General features: G+C 35.7%; 1 protein-coding gene across 7 annotated transcripts in view; it reads right to left on the bottom strand.

Annotated features, from left to right (window-relative positions):
• The window catches only part of PALLD (palladin, cytoskeletal associated protein), a 189,541-nt gene that overhangs the window by 124,668 nt on the left and 47,118 nt on the right, over window positions 1-17,755 (bottom strand). For all 7 annotated transcript variants that reach the window (XM_064417660.1, XM_064417661.1, XM_064417659.1 and 4 more), the window contains one exon: window positions 2,300-2,478. In XM_064417660.1, the coding sequence (XP_064273730.1) occupies window positions 2,300-2,478 (179 nt within the window). The remainder of the gene's footprint in view (window positions 1-2,299; window positions 2,479-17,755) is intronic.

The following is a 17,755-nucleotide window of genomic DNA, read 5'->3' as shown; positions in this document are numbered from 1 at the left end:
AGAAAGTTTTTTCAATAACCTCATATATTTTTATTGATTTATTTAATGTTTAATTTCCAAAGGAAAAACTATGATGCTTTTGAATCTCACTTCAAGAATTGAGAACCCTCTGTAACAAAGTTTGGCAGTTTTTTATCTGATAAAGACTGTAACTATGTACTTTAGACAGTTACAGAAATCATAACCATGCCAATTTAATTGCACACTGCTTTCCCTGGGCTCCTAGCTGTTTCCCTTCATATTGAAACAAATATGGCCAAGGCAGAAAAAAAAAAAAAAAGCAGAGTACTATTGCTCTATGGTAAATGTATAATTTTATTTACTTAAATTTTAAATTTGAAGCTTAACCAAACATATGGCTTATACAGATAACAAATCTTCGATCTTAAGTAAGAGCAACTCAGTATATCAAGACATTTTCAGACTAAACTTGCTGCCCATGATGTCCACATTTCAGACTATTTACATTAACCTACACATAACATTTATGTACTGCTGTTTCTTGCCAGTGAAGTCTTGATATAATGTATGTGTTTGGCAATACCCTGAGCTTATTTAAAGAAAAAAAAAAAAAAGAAAGCATTTATTCCCTTTGTCCTAATTTTTCCTAATAGCAGATACTTCACACATTTATTCTAGACATTTATGCAGTACATATTATTCCTCAAGGAACTTGTGCATATATGTGGATAGCTGTATGTTTAATACAAACCATAAGCACTTCATAATCAGTATGCATAGTATAGCATAGACAGATTCCAATGAAACAATGCTGGGACTAAAATACCCAAGTACCCTATTGATTTACAAAGTTTATACTGTAAAAAAAACCAAAGCAATAAGTAGTATAGAACACATGAGAATAGAGAAGCAAATGTCCAGTCATCAAAGTGGGTCTACTTGAAAGGATTTCTTAAGAACACAGAACAACCAGGTCTTGCATGGCTGGGCCTGCTGCACAAAAGAAAGTATCACGCATCAGTGTCATCAAGTCTATTAATGTACAAAGCAGTGCTTGTGTGGCAACCTGTTTCCTTAAAAAATGACAGGGGATGAGCCTAATGACTTGTACAAGTCTCTCTCTTTCAAAGTAACATGTTATAAAACTTCAAAATAGGACTTCCATATAGCAAGACTGGCAGATGTCAAAGAATTAATTCTTTTATTCACAGCATCTCCCTACTTAGCTGTTTCATTTTTTTACTGTTGCTCCTGTCACACAGCAGTATGTATTTGTATTACACCTGAGTATTTCTGAAATCGTGATTACTACTGTAAAGGAAACTTCTACTAGAATCTTTAAGATTCAGAAAAGTCTTGGGGATTTTGCTCTTATATTCCAATGGGATATTAAGAAGTTCTGAGAATAAAGAGCATAATGAAAGAAATCCTATAAAGGCACATACATCATGATTTAGTTAATTAACAGCAAAAAGTTTTTTGTTTTGTTAAATAAAATCTATTTAATAATTTTGGTGTGTCATTATTCAGATTTCTTATAAATATTTCCTATGTTAATTTATTTTATGCTTTCAAGTGACCATTTAAATTAATTTTAATGAGTTACAAAGCTGCTAAAAGAATATATAGTACCCAATTTTTTGGGAGACATATGAATTAAAATAAAAATTGGTATTCAGTTAAAATAATCTTGCCTGAAATACAGTTCTGTGGTAAAAAATAACTTAATAATTTTACTCATGGTCATCATTAACTTTTTTCAGAGAAAATAATACTTCAATTATTACTAATTTTGCAGTCAGGAAATATTTTGACAATAACTAGCAGCTGTTTGTGAACAAAACCAGTATGACTGACTTTAATCTGACTCAAAATCAGTATACCAAAGACAATGGTACATTTACACATGACTAAGACGACTCATTTTGGGCAGCCACATATATTTGCACAGGGAGGCAAATATATTAAAACTGAGACAGGGATTACTGCTATCACGAAAATCATTATTACTAGTCAAATCATTAAATAGTGATTTACAGAGGTACCGCTTAAAAGCTAATGATATGCCAAAGTTTTTGCTGGTTCCTTCTATTTCATTCTTTATCTCTTTTCTACCCTAAATAAATAGCAATATACTCAGTGATTCCTGATACATTCCTTGAAATATCTGAATTAATATGATGTGATATTCAAAACGTGTTGTGTTAAAGAAAAGCAGAGGAATACCATAAAAATACCACCACACTGAATGTTATGTTAAGATAAAGAACCAAAAGTAAACTTCAGCTTATTTATCCTTTCTTATATACATCAAGTATTTTATTATTTTATCTCTTACCTTCAATGAATATTTCAGCTGATGTGCTATCTGAACCAAAAGAATTTGAAGCCAGACAAGTATAGCGCCCAGTGTCGTCTTCAAAGGCTTCTACTATAATTAGTGAATGAAGTCCTCCACTTTCAGAATGGATCTGAATGTCAGGGGAATTCTGGAGTTCTTTTCCTTCACAGAACCATCTGCAGCCCACACACATTTAGAAAGACAAAGACAAAAAGAATATAAAGGATTGGTTCAGGCTCATCGCACACAAGAAGACATTACACTCTGCTGCAAAAATCTAAATTGCTACTGAAATCAGCACATGGTGCTTTGAAGTGTTTAAAAAAGAAAATATTTCACAAAGAAATAACTTGCTAGAATAAACTTTGTTTAAAAGGTAAGGAGAAATTTCTGAATACTAAGAAAATTGTACACAACACAACTACATTTAAAAACTATCTCCTGGTAAATGAGTTTTTCCTGCACAAGTTGTGTATTGGCTTGTTTTGACCACGGTCTAACTCATTTTGATATAATTTATCACTACCATCTACCTAAACCCTGTTGATTCTGCACACAAAATTTCTGAATTTGCAATCTGTAGCACAGGGTCTAGCTGGAGGCCTGTCACTAGTGGTGTCCCCCAAGGGTCGCTATTTGGCTTAGTACTATTCATCCATGCTTGGCTGGATGAGAAGGTGCCTCCTCAGTAAGTTCACTGATGACACAAAGCTGGGAGGAGTGGCTGATACCACAGAGTACTGTGCAGCCCTTCAGAGGGACCTTGACAGGTTGGAGAGATGGGCAGAGAGAAACCAGCTGAAATTCAACAAAGGCAACTGCAGGGTCCCACACCTGGGGAGGAACAATTATGCATCAGTATAGGCTGGAGGCTGGTGGACACCCAGCTGTCCATGAGTCAGCAGTGTCCTTGTGGCCAAGAGGCCAATGGTGTCCTGGGTTGCATTAAGAAGAACATTCCAGCAGGTCAAGTGAGGCAAGGGAGGTGATCCTGCCCCTTTACTCAGTTCTGGTGAGACCTCGTCTGGAGTGCTGTGTCCAGTTTTGGGCTCCTCAAGAATAAAGAGTCATGGAGCTTCTGGAGCTCCTGTTGAGAGGGCAACAAAGATAATTAAGGGACTGGAGCATCTCTCATATAAAAATTGGAGATGGGCCTGTTCAGCCTTGAGAAGAGACAACTGAGATGGGACCTCATGAATGTATATAAGTATCTGAAGGGAGAGTATCAAAAGGATGGATCCAGGTTCTGCTCATTGGTGTCAAGCAATAGGACAAGAGACAGCAGGCAACTGATTCACAGAAAGTCCCACCAGAATATTAGGAAGAACATCTTTACTGTGTGGTTGACTCAGCACCAGAAGAGATTGCAGAGAGAGGGTGTGGAGTCTCCCACGCTGGAAATACCCAAGAACTGTCTGGATGCAATCCTGTGCCATGTGCTCTGCTTGAGCAAGGAGGTTGGGACAGATGCCCCACTGTGGTCCCTTCCAACTGACTCATTCTGTGATTTTCATCCATCTTGTCCAGTCAACCTAATGTAATCCCATGGCACAGGTTCTATATTGATAAGCTTTAAATAGGTTTACTGTTGCTTCAGATCAAGAACATAAACTGGTTTCCTAGGCCTGGATTTTTATGCGTGTAAGCAATACATCTTCCACTACCAAAAAGGTATGTCCCAACAAAAGCGATGGATTTAGGTACAGACAAAACAGACACTTATCTAGGGTGATTTATAAGTACATAAAAGCACAGCATAATTTTGTTTACATCAGGTCAATCAAACATTCACCAGTGTAAGCTACTTTGTGTTCTCAGCCCATACTGCTGCCATGAAAGCACCTGTTCCCACTTTTTTTCTGTTTGATGCCCTCATATCAGGTAGTCCTATTACCCTGGTCTATGCCCTGATTTATCTCTATCTCTGACAGCCCCACAAGTACGAGAAGTCACTAATTCTTGGTTTATAGTGTCTGCTGTGCATTTTTGCAGGGAGCAGAGGCAGATTGGAGAGTCATTAAAAGAAAATCACTGACGAGCAACCATTCTTCTGTTCTCCAATTGTCCCTATATCCTGAAAACAAATTTGGCCAAGCCTTGCCAGGGCTGTTATTCCCATTCCAATCCTGCAAACCCACTCTGATCTTTAGCATTCTTTCTTCCCTTCTTCTTGTTCCATAATCTTAATCTGTTTTTCCATGTCTTCTCCCTTCCCTCCTTTCCCTCTTCTTCCTCTGCCACCCCAGTATTTAAATCTTGCTCTAACAAGAACAAGGACAAAATGAGGAATTGTTGACAGCAAGCTTCAAAAGGGATCTTCCTCCCCAAACTTTTAGTTGTCTACTCTAGTATGGTTTTTTTTCATAAATTAACAAATATAACCTCAGAAATTTATGGATAGTCAATGCAAAGTAAAAGATCATCAAATTGTTAAAACTAATTTAAAAATAATTAAAATTTGCTGCAAAGATTTGGTATTTTTCCTTTAATTTGTATGTGTTGATGAGAGAATTTTTGCAGTTACATCCCAGTAATACTTCAAATTAAATTTTTTCCCCTCTATCAGATGACTTCCCATTACCCCCGAAAACCAAAATAACCCCAGGGAGTTCCTAACTATTTAGGAAAAGCATACAACACTTCAGGATGACAGATACTGCAAAATAACAGTCAGTGAGTAGTCTTTAAAATTTAACTGCCTCACTTTTATTGTTCTTTTTAATTGAAAACTTCATGCAATTAACATAAATAAAAATGTTTTAAAACATCCTTCTGAAAATATTGCATTGTAAAACTTGAAATGTCATGGTTATTTCAGAATGCAGAGTTAAGAAATCTACCAGGTTTACACATAACACAATTCCCCTCAATAACATAATAATTGTGGGCAAACTCTCTGTGTTAATGAACAATATATATTTTATTCCTGAAGGCAAAACCCTCAGTTTGTAGTGGCATTAAAGCTTTATGCAATTGTCTTCAGTAATTAAAATACTAACAAGTTCCTTTTCTGTCTTCTGTTACCTAGATAGTGCACAGAGAAAGTATCATTTTTGGAAAGAACTAACAAACTTCCATTTGTTTACTCAGCAGACCCCTTTGGCCTACTTTTACAACTATTTGCCTTGGAGACAAATCTATTCTGTCAGCTCTACTGCCAAAATTAACATTTCTCTTCCCCCTCTTCCCCTCCTTTCCTCTTGTCACAAGTCGTCCCTTCTACCAGTGTGAGGACCTCTGCTACTATTTCTGATTATTAGACCTTCAGAGTCCTAACCTCTGTGTAGCCTTTCCTAAGCTGCATTTTAAACAATATGCACAAGAGAGAAGTTAATTCAATTTCTAGACAATCACAGACAAGAGCCTGTAATATGAGGCCCTACATAACCATTTGTTCTATTTTTCTTTCCTTTCCAGAAACATCCTGCAAAGGAAAACCTCTCCTACAAGCCTAATTATTTTCTCAGACAGATCCCATTTTAGTTTAATGCAAGCTGTATGGCTTTCTATTGTTTCCTAAATTCTGTGTTCACAAAATGCTTAAAAAATTGTCTTAAGCATGAGAACTTAAACAACAAAAAAATACATTTATATGTTTTTGTCAGATAACATTTAATAAGTAAACTGTTTTCTTAGGAGGACAAGTTCTACATTGTCCCTTGATTTGTTCATGGTCATCTCAAATAGTGGGAGCTATTCCTCAGCACTAGCTGGGATTAAGACTTGTATCACATCAGTGTCATACTGAAAACGAGTCCTGACCTGCTTCATCAGACACTGCCTGCCCCAGAGGAAAGCACGTAAGTAAGCAATTCAATACCAAATTACCTCAGCTGTCATTAAGGCAATATTTGATGCATGGGAAACACACCTGGTGTGGGACTCCACTGTTCATTGTGGAAAGAAGAATTCACCTTCACAATTGGCAAGAGCACAGGTATTTGAAATGATGAACACTGGAAGAGGCTTAATTGTACTCTCTTTCCTTTTCTAATTGTATTTTCTTTTCTGTGTACATGTTGATAAAAGAGGAGGACTACTTGTCATGAATTTTTTTTGATTACATCAAAATTAGGCAAATAAGAAAATACTCAATTGAAATACTTATTCAGCAATAACTTCCCAGTTGCCAGTTCAGTTCAAAAGAGTTTGTGAAATCAAAAAAGGGTCATAAAATGAAAATAAGTGAAGTACTTTTTTCCCAAACACAGACCAAATGCCACTTTTTCATCTTTTATATATATATTTGTACAATCAGCCTTACTGCATTACAGTCAGAGTAATCATAGAGGAGAATTTTCTGCTTCTAAGGACTGAAAAAGATTCAAAGACAAATCTTTGAAGCATTCCCTCTTACTGTGAAGGATCACTAAAGCAAGCAACAAATCACTATCAAAGGGAAACTGAGCCAAAGAAGCCAGGACTCATGACTAGACACAGAAAAATAACCACAAAGCAAGTCTTACAAGAAAATTCCAGTTTTATGCTAACTAGGGCAGCAGTAACTCATGTCCAGTCTATTCCAGCCTACTGATCCTCTTGGGGATAAGAGGATTATTTTCTAGTCCTGAGAAGACAACAATACTTCTGGAGAGTTAAAACACCCCAAACCAAACCCAACCTGAAAGAAAATAACACAGAGGAACAAAGGCACAGCAGATGCTTTGAGAAAAAGAAAATTCTCTACATAGAGACCATTGTTTTAAAAGATACCTCTTTCATAACTTCTGGATACCAAGTGTAAAAACAGCAACTCATTTCCCTATCCCTTTGTTGCAGGTTCTCAGTATGGCATTAAGTGTGCAAATAGGAAAAAACCAGGCAGAGACACCAACAAAAGGTGTACATATCAGTCCCCAGAATAAGTCCTCCAGCTTGCACCATGGGTGCATTCCTGAAGGCTGTGCTACAGTTCATGCAAAACTGTGGAGAACTGTCCCCTTGAAAAACAACAGAAACTACGGCAACGTGTCAGATAATGGCTGACCAATTAAAAAAAAAAAAAAGAGGAACATACACTCTATATAACTGAAATCAATTTTATTAGTCATTCTCTATCTTGCCAAATTTCAAATTACACTGCAGTTTTCTGCTCTTTCCCACTTTTTTCTTCATTCTCTTTCCACCATTTCTCTTCCTGTGTACTTTTCTACTCCTTGCCTTGCTTTTCTTCAACGACGCTTAGTTTACACCTACATTGTATTTCCTGTATATTAAAATTATAGCAATTAAATATTTAATGCAGATAGTGAAACAATCACTAGACTGAAAAGTCAACAGACAAGGAAGAGATATTTTGGTAGCAGGGGAACAATGATCAGATACTCATTTTTCATGCTTCAAACCCTCTTTGCTTTTCTACTGGCTACATTGTGGCAAAACCAGAACAGCAAACAAAAAAAGGACAGTCAGATGCCAGGTAAGCAGCAGCTCATGCACTCTGACATCAAGCAGAAAGCCACACAATGTGCCTTTCTATTCACTCCTCTTTTCTTTGTGCCCTCACAATCCTCCATGCATGGAAATACATAGGAGCACGTGTGTCTGGGATTTTAATGACCCTGAACAAAATATAAACAGAGTTGAACAGTACACTGACTAAGTAAGCACAAGGGTCTTAAGAAAAACAGTTCAAGGTTCTCTCTAATACATAATCCTGCTGGAACTTATGTTTTTTGAGAGTCACTGAGGAATAGAGAGGTTTTCCTCTCTGCACACTCTTAAAGTTAATTTAAAATGGCAGCTGAAGTGAAACTTTAAGATATAGCCTTAGGGAGAAATTATAATAGGGAACTCTGACCACTACAGAAAGTGCAGAGAGATAAGTTGTAAATTAAAAAGTAATTTTATCCTTAGTAGTGTTAAGTATGTCCAGCAAGAAAAGTCAAAGTGAAATACTCTGACATTCTTGTACTGGCAGAGTCAGCATTTCCATCACAATACTGTGTAACTCCCATTTTGCTTTTCTCCATTGAAACTAAGCAGTCCAACACTTCCAGACTATAAAACATTACTACCTAAAGAACTTTAACTGATTTTTAAAATAACTCAGCTTTTTCATAAAAGATCTAGAGTACACTGCAGGAATCAAATTATTCAGATACTTATAATTCTCTACAAACTGCCCAATTTCTGTGCAATAGATATTTCATTATTTGTATAGGTAATTCATAAGTGGGTTACCAATAACAACATACATACTTTAAATATTTATAAACTGTAAATCTACGGGAAAAAAACCTGAATATAAATGCTCGTGCTTTGGCTGAATCTTCAGTTAAGCAATTAAAAAATATCTCTATATACTGAAAAACATAGAAGCAAATTTTGTAATAAAAAGTGTGTTACATTATAAGCAGCGTACAATAATTTAACTAATTTAACTGATTTTTCAGATGTTGCATAGTGTTCATCCAGCTCTCACAAATTTCAGTGAGGACTTCACATCCAGCTGAGTAATCCACACAATTAGATACTTGGACACCAAAACTGTTCTCCTAAAGTGCCAAAGAAATTGCAAGAGAATACCAAAATCGTTGAATTTTCAAGACACGTATCAACATTTCAGTCTGCCATTTCCTACAGGTTAACTCTGTTTCCTCTGAAGAGAAGCTCTGCATCATGTTTTGTGCAAGGATACAAAGTGGAGGGGTACAGAAGTAACACACGAGACCAGCTGAGCCATGGGCAACAAAGCTTCCAAGAACAGTGAGCAATGGCCTCTGTCACTGATTGCAACCTGCAGTAACTCCAAAGATTTTTTTTTTTAGCTTATTCCTGTCATTAGGAAAATTTCTTCCCTACGTTCTTGTGTAGGTTTTCCAAGCCTCTTTCAGTTCACCTTACCCATGGAACAAGGATTCTACTCTGTTTCAGCTGGGGAAATAATCTCAAAGTTAGCTTGAGATTTTGATAGCTTTGGACAAGGTGCTCAGAGGTATAGCCTGTAGCTCATGTCATTCTCTCTGGGTACTGCAATATTCCACAGCCTTACATGGTTGTGTACAGCTAATTACAAAAGAAAGACAGCATTGTCGGACTTGATTAAAAAGTAATTGTTCTGTCTTAAAATCACAGAATCAGTTTTGAAATTCTTTTTTTTTTTTTTTTCAAGATTGTATCTTGTCCTTGACTTTGCAACTGGTGGCCTCACATTGTAGCTTTTAAGTATAGAAGTTTTAAAGGAAATATTTTTGATGGAAGCTTTTAGTTGTCTGAATGATATTCACACAAGAAAACACAAAATCAATGCTAGAAAGTATGAAAATTGAACACAACACTGAGCAAAGCAAAGACTTTTAACTGTACAACTTTTTATATATCAAACATTTTAGAGAACATTTCTTTTACTTTTTAGATTAAGTGAATTTTAAATTATTTGCTCAACAGTTACTACTGTTTATTTTGCATTTCTATGGCAGTGGTATAATGCATGCTGCTGATTTCAACTGTGCCACTGCTGAACTATTCTTAGGCACAATAAGAATTTTTGATACAAAATGTATTTTCTGAAGTTGCTGAATGTACTGAAATTCACTCCTATAAATTTGCAACTGAGGCAACTAACTCTTGTTTCCTCAGGTCCTTCTGTTTTATCTCAGCTTCCTATTATATTTTTAAAGGAGCATCATAGTCAAAACTACTGTGAGCATTATAATATGAATTGAAATACAAATTGGTATTTTTTATTAATTATTTTTAAAGGAATGCTTACAGCTGTATTTAGATTCATACTTGGTTTTTGGGGCTTTTTTTGGGTGTTTAGAAGTAGTTGCCTTGGTGTGAGAGAAACACAAACAATAATTTAAATAAATAAACTGACCTTTTTTGTACATTAATCATAATTTAATTATGTACTATAAAAAATTAAATAATGAGTTTGTAAAACAAATACATTCTAGTAAGATTTTATCACTATAAATTGCATGTCACTGTATTAATCCTGCAGTGTTATAAAAGTTGGAAGATATGCGTGCTGTGACACAGCAATGAAACACCTGGATATAAAGGGGGAAAAAAAAAGAGATTTAATGAATAAAACTGAATTACACATCATGCCTATAATGCAGAAGTTTAATGCTAACCTTTCCTGTCCATAACCAGAGACACTATATCATGTAGAAAAGAGGGACCTGCTACATGACTTACACGCAATCCAAATTTATTGATTTCTGATTAATATATATTTCTGTAATAACAAGCTCTTAGGAGCTTAGAGTAATGTTCACTACTTTCTACTCATTTCTTGCTGGAGTAACTTTTTATAAAACTAGATATGCTCACTATTTTTTTAGAACTCTGATTACAAGGAAGATACATAAATATTGAACATAAAACTAACCAAAAGCATCTAGCAGCTTTGTTGTTGATCTGGCTTCAGAGTCTCAGAGGTACATTTATGCCATGCAGCAAAGAAAGCAGGGAAGTGACTCTTGTTGTTGGCTGCACTGTGGGGTTTAATGATCTTTCACAAATGTATCAATGGTATCCAAATGAGATACCACATTTCAGGTAACCCTGTTTCATCATGCGGATCAAAGACATTTGTGCAGCTGTTTTGATTCAACAAGAACAGCAGGGAGATCATGTTTCTTTAACTGGCCAAAAAGCAGTCAATATTAAAGGAAAAATCCGTATGCTTACCTCTCTAACCAGAATGAACAAATATCTCTTAAAGATTTTTCTAAAACAGTATTCTTATGTTATAGTCAACCTTCTGAAATAACAGAATGCTGAAATGCATGTTGAATAACTTATTTTCCCTTTTTGAAGGCCAAAGCTTAAACACCACCTCACATCCTATTTTGACCTATCTTTACCCCTTTAAAGGACTTATCTTTTCTTCCATATCTTTGTCCATTAACAAAACACAAAGTACTTATTCTTTATCTTAACTAGATGTTTTCTGAAGACAAAATCATTGTCTGGGTGTAGGTGTAACCCGCAGATTTCACATTTTCAGAAACATTTCACAGAACTTTCTTTTCCCTCTTTGGCCACTAGCCTGTGCAATAAAAGTGTCACTTTCAGAAGGTGCAATTGAACTGAAAAATAGATGTAGACAGATAATTCACTTTCTTCTATATTTTTGCAATCATCAGATCAAGAAAGAGTGAAAATTCTGTGCAATTCAAGGACCACTTGTGTCTTATGAACTGCAAACCACCTTTTCTACAACAGGCATGTTGATTATTTGTGACACGTAAGCTATATATTCCAAAACAATTAATTTCATTGAGCAACTTTTTAACTAGTGAGTTTGGACATGTATAAATTTAAAAGCTACGTGACCATGTTCATACATGTGAAAAAAGCATTAAATAAAAATCCCGGAATAAGTTATATGCAATTTAAGACATGAAGTTTTCAACACTTCTATTTGTAAGACATTTTTGAGGGCTGTTGGATTCATTAGATAACTGCAGGCTAATTTAGTGAGATTCTTTACTTAGTTTTCTTCAGAATATTCAGAGAATTTATTGCATTACAAGTAATTTATAATATTTAATGTATTGTTTTCCATACATCATCTCTTCTTGCACAACTTACTCTCACTGCATTTTCTGGAGCACTATTTTCTACCTGACATCTAAATGTTTATAGAAGAATATTTTATATAATCTATTTGACTAAACCTGAGTTCCTGCCTCATGTATGCATACTACCACCACTTACAACTCAGCCATACATTTGGGATAAATCTAAAAAGGGGTTTTGAGATCCAATGCAGTCTGGGCAAACACAGCTAGAGCCTCTTTGTGAGTGCCTAAGCAATAATTCTGCTGTCTTCTAGGCTAGCTACACTGAGGAAGGATAAATCAGAATAACCAAAGAGAAAACTGCTATTCTCCTGAAAATTCAGAATATGCACTTTCTGGCACAGCCGAAGAGTCAAAAGAACTCTTTGCTTCACTTCAATTACAATTCTGTATTTCAGTAATGAATGTCATCACTCAACAACTTGGATGGCTGTGCTTGACAATATTTAATTTTTTTCAAGCTCCCATTACATGTTGAAACTGAAATAAATTTCCTTCAGAGCATAGCCAATATTGTGTCACAACAAAATACTTTCAACTTCAGGTGGCTAATTTCTCTTCCCTTCACTGGAATTTGTTCTCTTCAGCTATAAGATCTCAACATTTAATTATAAAGGCTTGCAAATATCATGCAGAAAAATATATTGCATTGAAAATACCTCCAGTTTGCAATAACTTAAGAGTTTTATTATATATATCTCCATAATCTACAGTACAGTACTTTTTTTCCCCTAGCATTATTAAATACAAGATATGGCAAAATAATTGAATAATTGTAAATTCCCACTTGTTCTTAATATCAAATGGTACCACTTACTTTTGCAAAGTTGGAAAGTGGCTGTTTGCTTCATAAATATAGTTGCAAATGTATCTCTAATCTCTCTGGGTTTCATGGGTTTCAGACCAAAAAAAATCACAAATTAGTCCTGTGGATTCTAAGGACTTACAATCTGGTCTACAATTTCCAAAATTATTTAAAATGCATTGAAAAGGAAAATTCTTTGGTCTTCTGACATATCTACAGATGCAATTGTCTATTATGACTCAGAAAAAATAAAAAAGCAAACAAGCAGAAGAAAGATACAGAAGAAAAATGCTCCCATACTAGTTTTGTGATAAAATTACCTGCATTTCAGAAGTCTTTACACTGAAGTTGGTAAGTGATATAAGCAGGAAGTGACAGAAAGAATTAAGCGGAGTAAAAGATCAACTTACATTCATTTATAACCTTAACATTCCATGTAACTTTCTCATTTTGCATTTTTAGGTTTCATATTTCATGGTAAGTTTTTTTTCTTTTGAAATATCTTCTACATTTTGATCTCCACTGCAATAGCTTGCCTCCAATGCCAAAAAACCTGGAAGCCGTTTCCATGTGTCAGAGCACAAAGAAAGAGCAGTTTATAAAAGTGATGAATGAGCAAGTACAGTCATAAAAAGTTTGATAATAGCTGGCTCTGCAGTTCTGTGCTTAATATTAATGTAGATCCTTTCATTAATTTTTTAATGTAATTCAAGTTTAAATGATTACCAGATAAAGCCATTCATTTAACACCCTTTGAGAGTTTTATACTTTCATAGGATTGTCACAGAACTATGAAACATGTTACACAGAAGAATTCAGCACTAAAGAGAAGAAAACCCCCAGCACCTGAAACATGCACTTATTGCATTCAACTAGCTACTACACAGGAGCTCCTATAGTTTTAGGGCATGAAAAGCCAGACACTGAGCAATAATTTATTTCATTCTGACAGGCAATTAAATTGACTGGTTTTGTACAACTTCCTTCTGGGGCCTGGAACATCTTACCCTGAAGTTAAAGTGTGGTAGACATTATCAGCATTTCAGATTGTTCCACTAATTCATTTGTCAGTAAGTCAAGCAGACCCCTTCTGCTTGTGTCTGTAGTTGTGCCAGCAAAAAAAAAATTGATCTGCTGTTTTGTTTCATGCAAAGATTATCATCTCTTCCCCTAAATATCAGAATGTTAGATTTCCAAAGCACAGATGCTGCTTTGTATTTTTCACCCTGTAGCTAAAGGATTTTGCTCTGAATGGAAATACACAGATACAAATCTTCTCTCCAAAATGGACTTGGAAGTTAATTCAGGAAATTCTGCCTGGTTTATGTCCCATAAAGCATTCTCAAATATTTGTTTAAACAAAGTTACAGAAAGCTATCGCAAACATATTAAAAATTGTCCTTAAAATGCATGGATGCATTAAAAATGCATTCAGCCCTGTACTGAGAGTACAGTAGTGGTGCATAAAGCATATGAGAACAGAGTTAAAGTATAGTGCTTCAGAGAAAACACATATATGGTTTTAGAGACGACATGCCTGGTCCCATTCAGATTGTTCTCAGCTTCAGAGCATGCTGGAAGAGCCCACTAGAGCAGCATAGTAGGCCTCCCTCATTGTATTCCACCATTTCCTGCCCCAAACATTTTTCCCATTCCGTTAGGTTGGGCATATTCTTATCTGTATTTTCAGTAAGAACATTCACTGTAATTTTCCACAGTGTCTAGCACATCGCACATCTTACCGAATATAACCATTGGACTACCTGTTAACAACAGTCTAGACAGAAACTAATTGCACAATGAATGTTCTTGTGTCTGCAGGAGCTGAAGAAAATGTTTCTCTAAAGAAAAGCTCAATGAATAGATCTTTAAGCACTGAAACAGTAATAGGACATGAGATAATTAGTTATGTCTTACTACTGAAAAACTGAGGTTAAGCAGTTTGTCCATTGTCTCTCAGGACAGTAAGAGCCATCTCAGAACTCAATTTCCACTGTCTTAACTCCAAGGCCACCTTCTCTGTGCTGACCGTGTCTCTAAAATAAGAGCAGATCCTGACCTTGCATTACCAGATGTACTGCCAGACATAAAACTACTCAATCTTTTTGGAAGCTAGCAGACTGGCTTGAAGAGATGGATGTAAGTTAATATATAGCCCTGTGTGACAATGAAATACTGGAATTTCATTGTTAGGGGTCTGCTTACCTGTTGCAGAAGGATATTATGTGGCCACCTTCCATGAAGTCTGAAGGCAGTCATGCACCTGAGCCACATAAAATAACTGTAACTTTGTTCACTTAGATTGAAGATACCATCACTTGGTTTATGTTGACCCATGCTTAAATGAAGTTACCACTTCTGGTATTTGATAGGAAATTAAGAAGATCATGGAAGGGAAGGAAAATAAAAAAATTAAAGGCAGTGAAGATGGTTGAGCGGGTTAAAAAAAAAGCATTTAATAATCCCATGTGAAATGCTGAACATTTTTCAGACACAAAGAACTGTTGAGGCTTGTAGGATTAACATGATTCCTTGTCTAGCTGAAATGGAATGCATAGTGCCTATAACTGAAATGCCACTCTTAGCTATCACTTATACTCCTTTGGCCAGAAACAGATTTTCAAAGAGCGTGCTGTCATTATTTTGCCTTCATGGGGAAGAGCACCTATTGAAGAATTGCCAGGCATAATCTTCCAATGAAATACCATTTTGAACTTTGAGGGAAGGACTGTAAAGAGTTAGAAGTAAGAAAAAATATGTGAAGTTATAAGGATGAAATTGCATTTATGTGATTTGAATTCTATACATAATTGCATTTAACATGACTGTGGCGAGTTAGTGGCAACTCAAGGCTGACAACACAAATGTCAGATGAAGAAGTAATAATTCTTCTCAAAACCATAACACTTAAAAAGGGGAAGAAGATGAAAACTGTTTGACACCAACCACTCTAGCCCACAGAAAACAAACCAACAATATTAAATTACAAAACCTTAATAACTTGCAAATCAACAATAAGCAAAAGGAAACCTCCATTCAGGATGTACAGTCTTGTTCATACTGAGCAAATGGAAATGGTAATCATGGAACTTGTTGGTTTACCTTGAAAACTGGAAAACAACTTTAGATGTTTGGAAAGGTAAAAAGCTATTACATTAACTGTGACATACATGGCCATCACTGTGCATTTTTATAGGCCAACTAAATGATGCCTATAGAAGACAGCTATCTACATGATAGTAGCTGAATAGATAAGCTTCTAATTGCCACCTGCAACATTAGCTAAACTAGATGAAATTAAATGCAAAATAAAACCCTACATAGCTAATACAAAACAATTCCATTTTTATATGGGTACTATTCCTACTATCATCTCCCTTTTTCTTGCTTCTTGATTATTTCTAAGCTAGAGACAGTCAGTATAAGTTTGCTGAGCAGAAGCTAAAATATTTGATTCATTTGGGTCAGGTCAGCAACTCAGTAACTGACAACAAAGCAAGGAAGCTGTCAGCAGTTTTGTCAGTGCCTCACATTAAGTATGACAGCAGTCAAATTTACTCAGTGAGAATTTACTCAGCCTGCAGAGATTGGCATTACTCAGCAGAGTGCCATAGGGTGTAGAGAACAAGTACCTCAGTCCTGCTCTGACCATGGTTTTCAATACTGGCAACAGGTCTTGGATGGCTGTGATGTCAGTGAAGCAAACTGTCATAATCAAAGAACTCAAGATTAGGATGCCCTATATTCACAGACATTTGCAACTGTTGCTTATTTCATATATTTACAGATAGAAAAATCACCATCAAACTAGTTAGTTTCTATGCCTACTAGTCTGAAAGCTTTCTGAATTAATTTCCAACAAACTAGCAAAACAATATTGATAATACCTGTTCTGATTAATAATGGAATATTATTAAAGATAATTTTCACATTTGCTAATGGAAAAAAAAAAGCTTAATCTCTGTAAACATCCATCATATTTACAAGTGACGGTACTTTTCTGTAGCATGCTATTTTCTTATATCTTACCTCAGAGGCAAATAGAATCATAGATATTATAAAAAGTTACCCATTAAAAGAGGTAAAATAAGATTCAAGACATTGGACTCTGGGATAACATCTGTGGTGCCCTAGAACAGATTTAAAGTGTGCTGTATAAAAAGGTCTTGTTGAAACAGCAGATAATAGGAAAGAAAGGGTGGGGAAGGAAAATTGCCTGTCTTTGGAGCTTCAGTTCTCTCAAAACTTATGCCACTTTTTCCTCAGCATCCTCCACAGAGCATTCCTTTCCTGAAATTACATTCCATTGATTTGCTCAGTTTATACAATGAGATACCTGTCATTAGGGTTAACCACTGTAGTACTGTCCAGTTTACAACACACAAACAATCTTCCTTAGGGGAGGATTACATTCTCTTCCTAAGCCAGGTCTGAGGACTAGCCATCACCTTTCTGTAAATAATAATGACTGACTTATGCTATCTGTTCAGGTATCAGCTGAAGTGCCTTTACACATCTCACTTGCTGCAAGACACAGCCCAGCCCTCACTTCAGTCTTTAGTTTCAGCTTTATCAGGCAAGCCTACATCCATGTTTGACAGTCGTCAACATTGTATGATCCTACAGCACGCATGTACCCATGTCTTATACTCTGGTGACTATTTCCAGATTTATGACTACTTCCTCCTTGCTCCAAACAGTCATTTCAACATTATTTTCATATTTTCAAGCTTCATCCTACCTACTGACATACACCAGCCTAGCCAGCTATGCCTCAAAGAATACCATGTACATTTTTCACAAACATCATGAAACTGAATATGAAACAATACTAAGAGCAGGTTTGAGTGGAAAATCAAAAACTCCCTAGGAATCCAACAGGTTGAGGGTCAACACTCAAGGCAGCTTTAAGGTTTATTTCTCTTTGCAATGACGTGAGTTTATATATGCTTGCTATGACCCCTGTAAATCATGAAATTCCTTGATTCTTATTTCCTTTCCCAATGTGCCTCTCTCCATTGATTGAGAAACTGTCTGAAGAGAGGGTATCTGTTTTACATATGCACAGTGCAATGTAGACTTCACCAGCATTACAGTCAGAAAAAAAAA

Source organism: Passer domesticus, chromosome 4 (assembly GCF_036417665.1).
Source record: "Passer domesticus isolate bPasDom1 chromosome 4, bPasDom1.hap1, whole genome shotgun sequence".
NCBI lineage: Eukaryota > Metazoa > Chordata > Aves > Passeriformes > Passeridae > Passer > Passer domesticus.
Note: the sequence above shows the minus strand (reverse complement) of the source record. Positions and strands in the feature narration are given on the sequence as shown.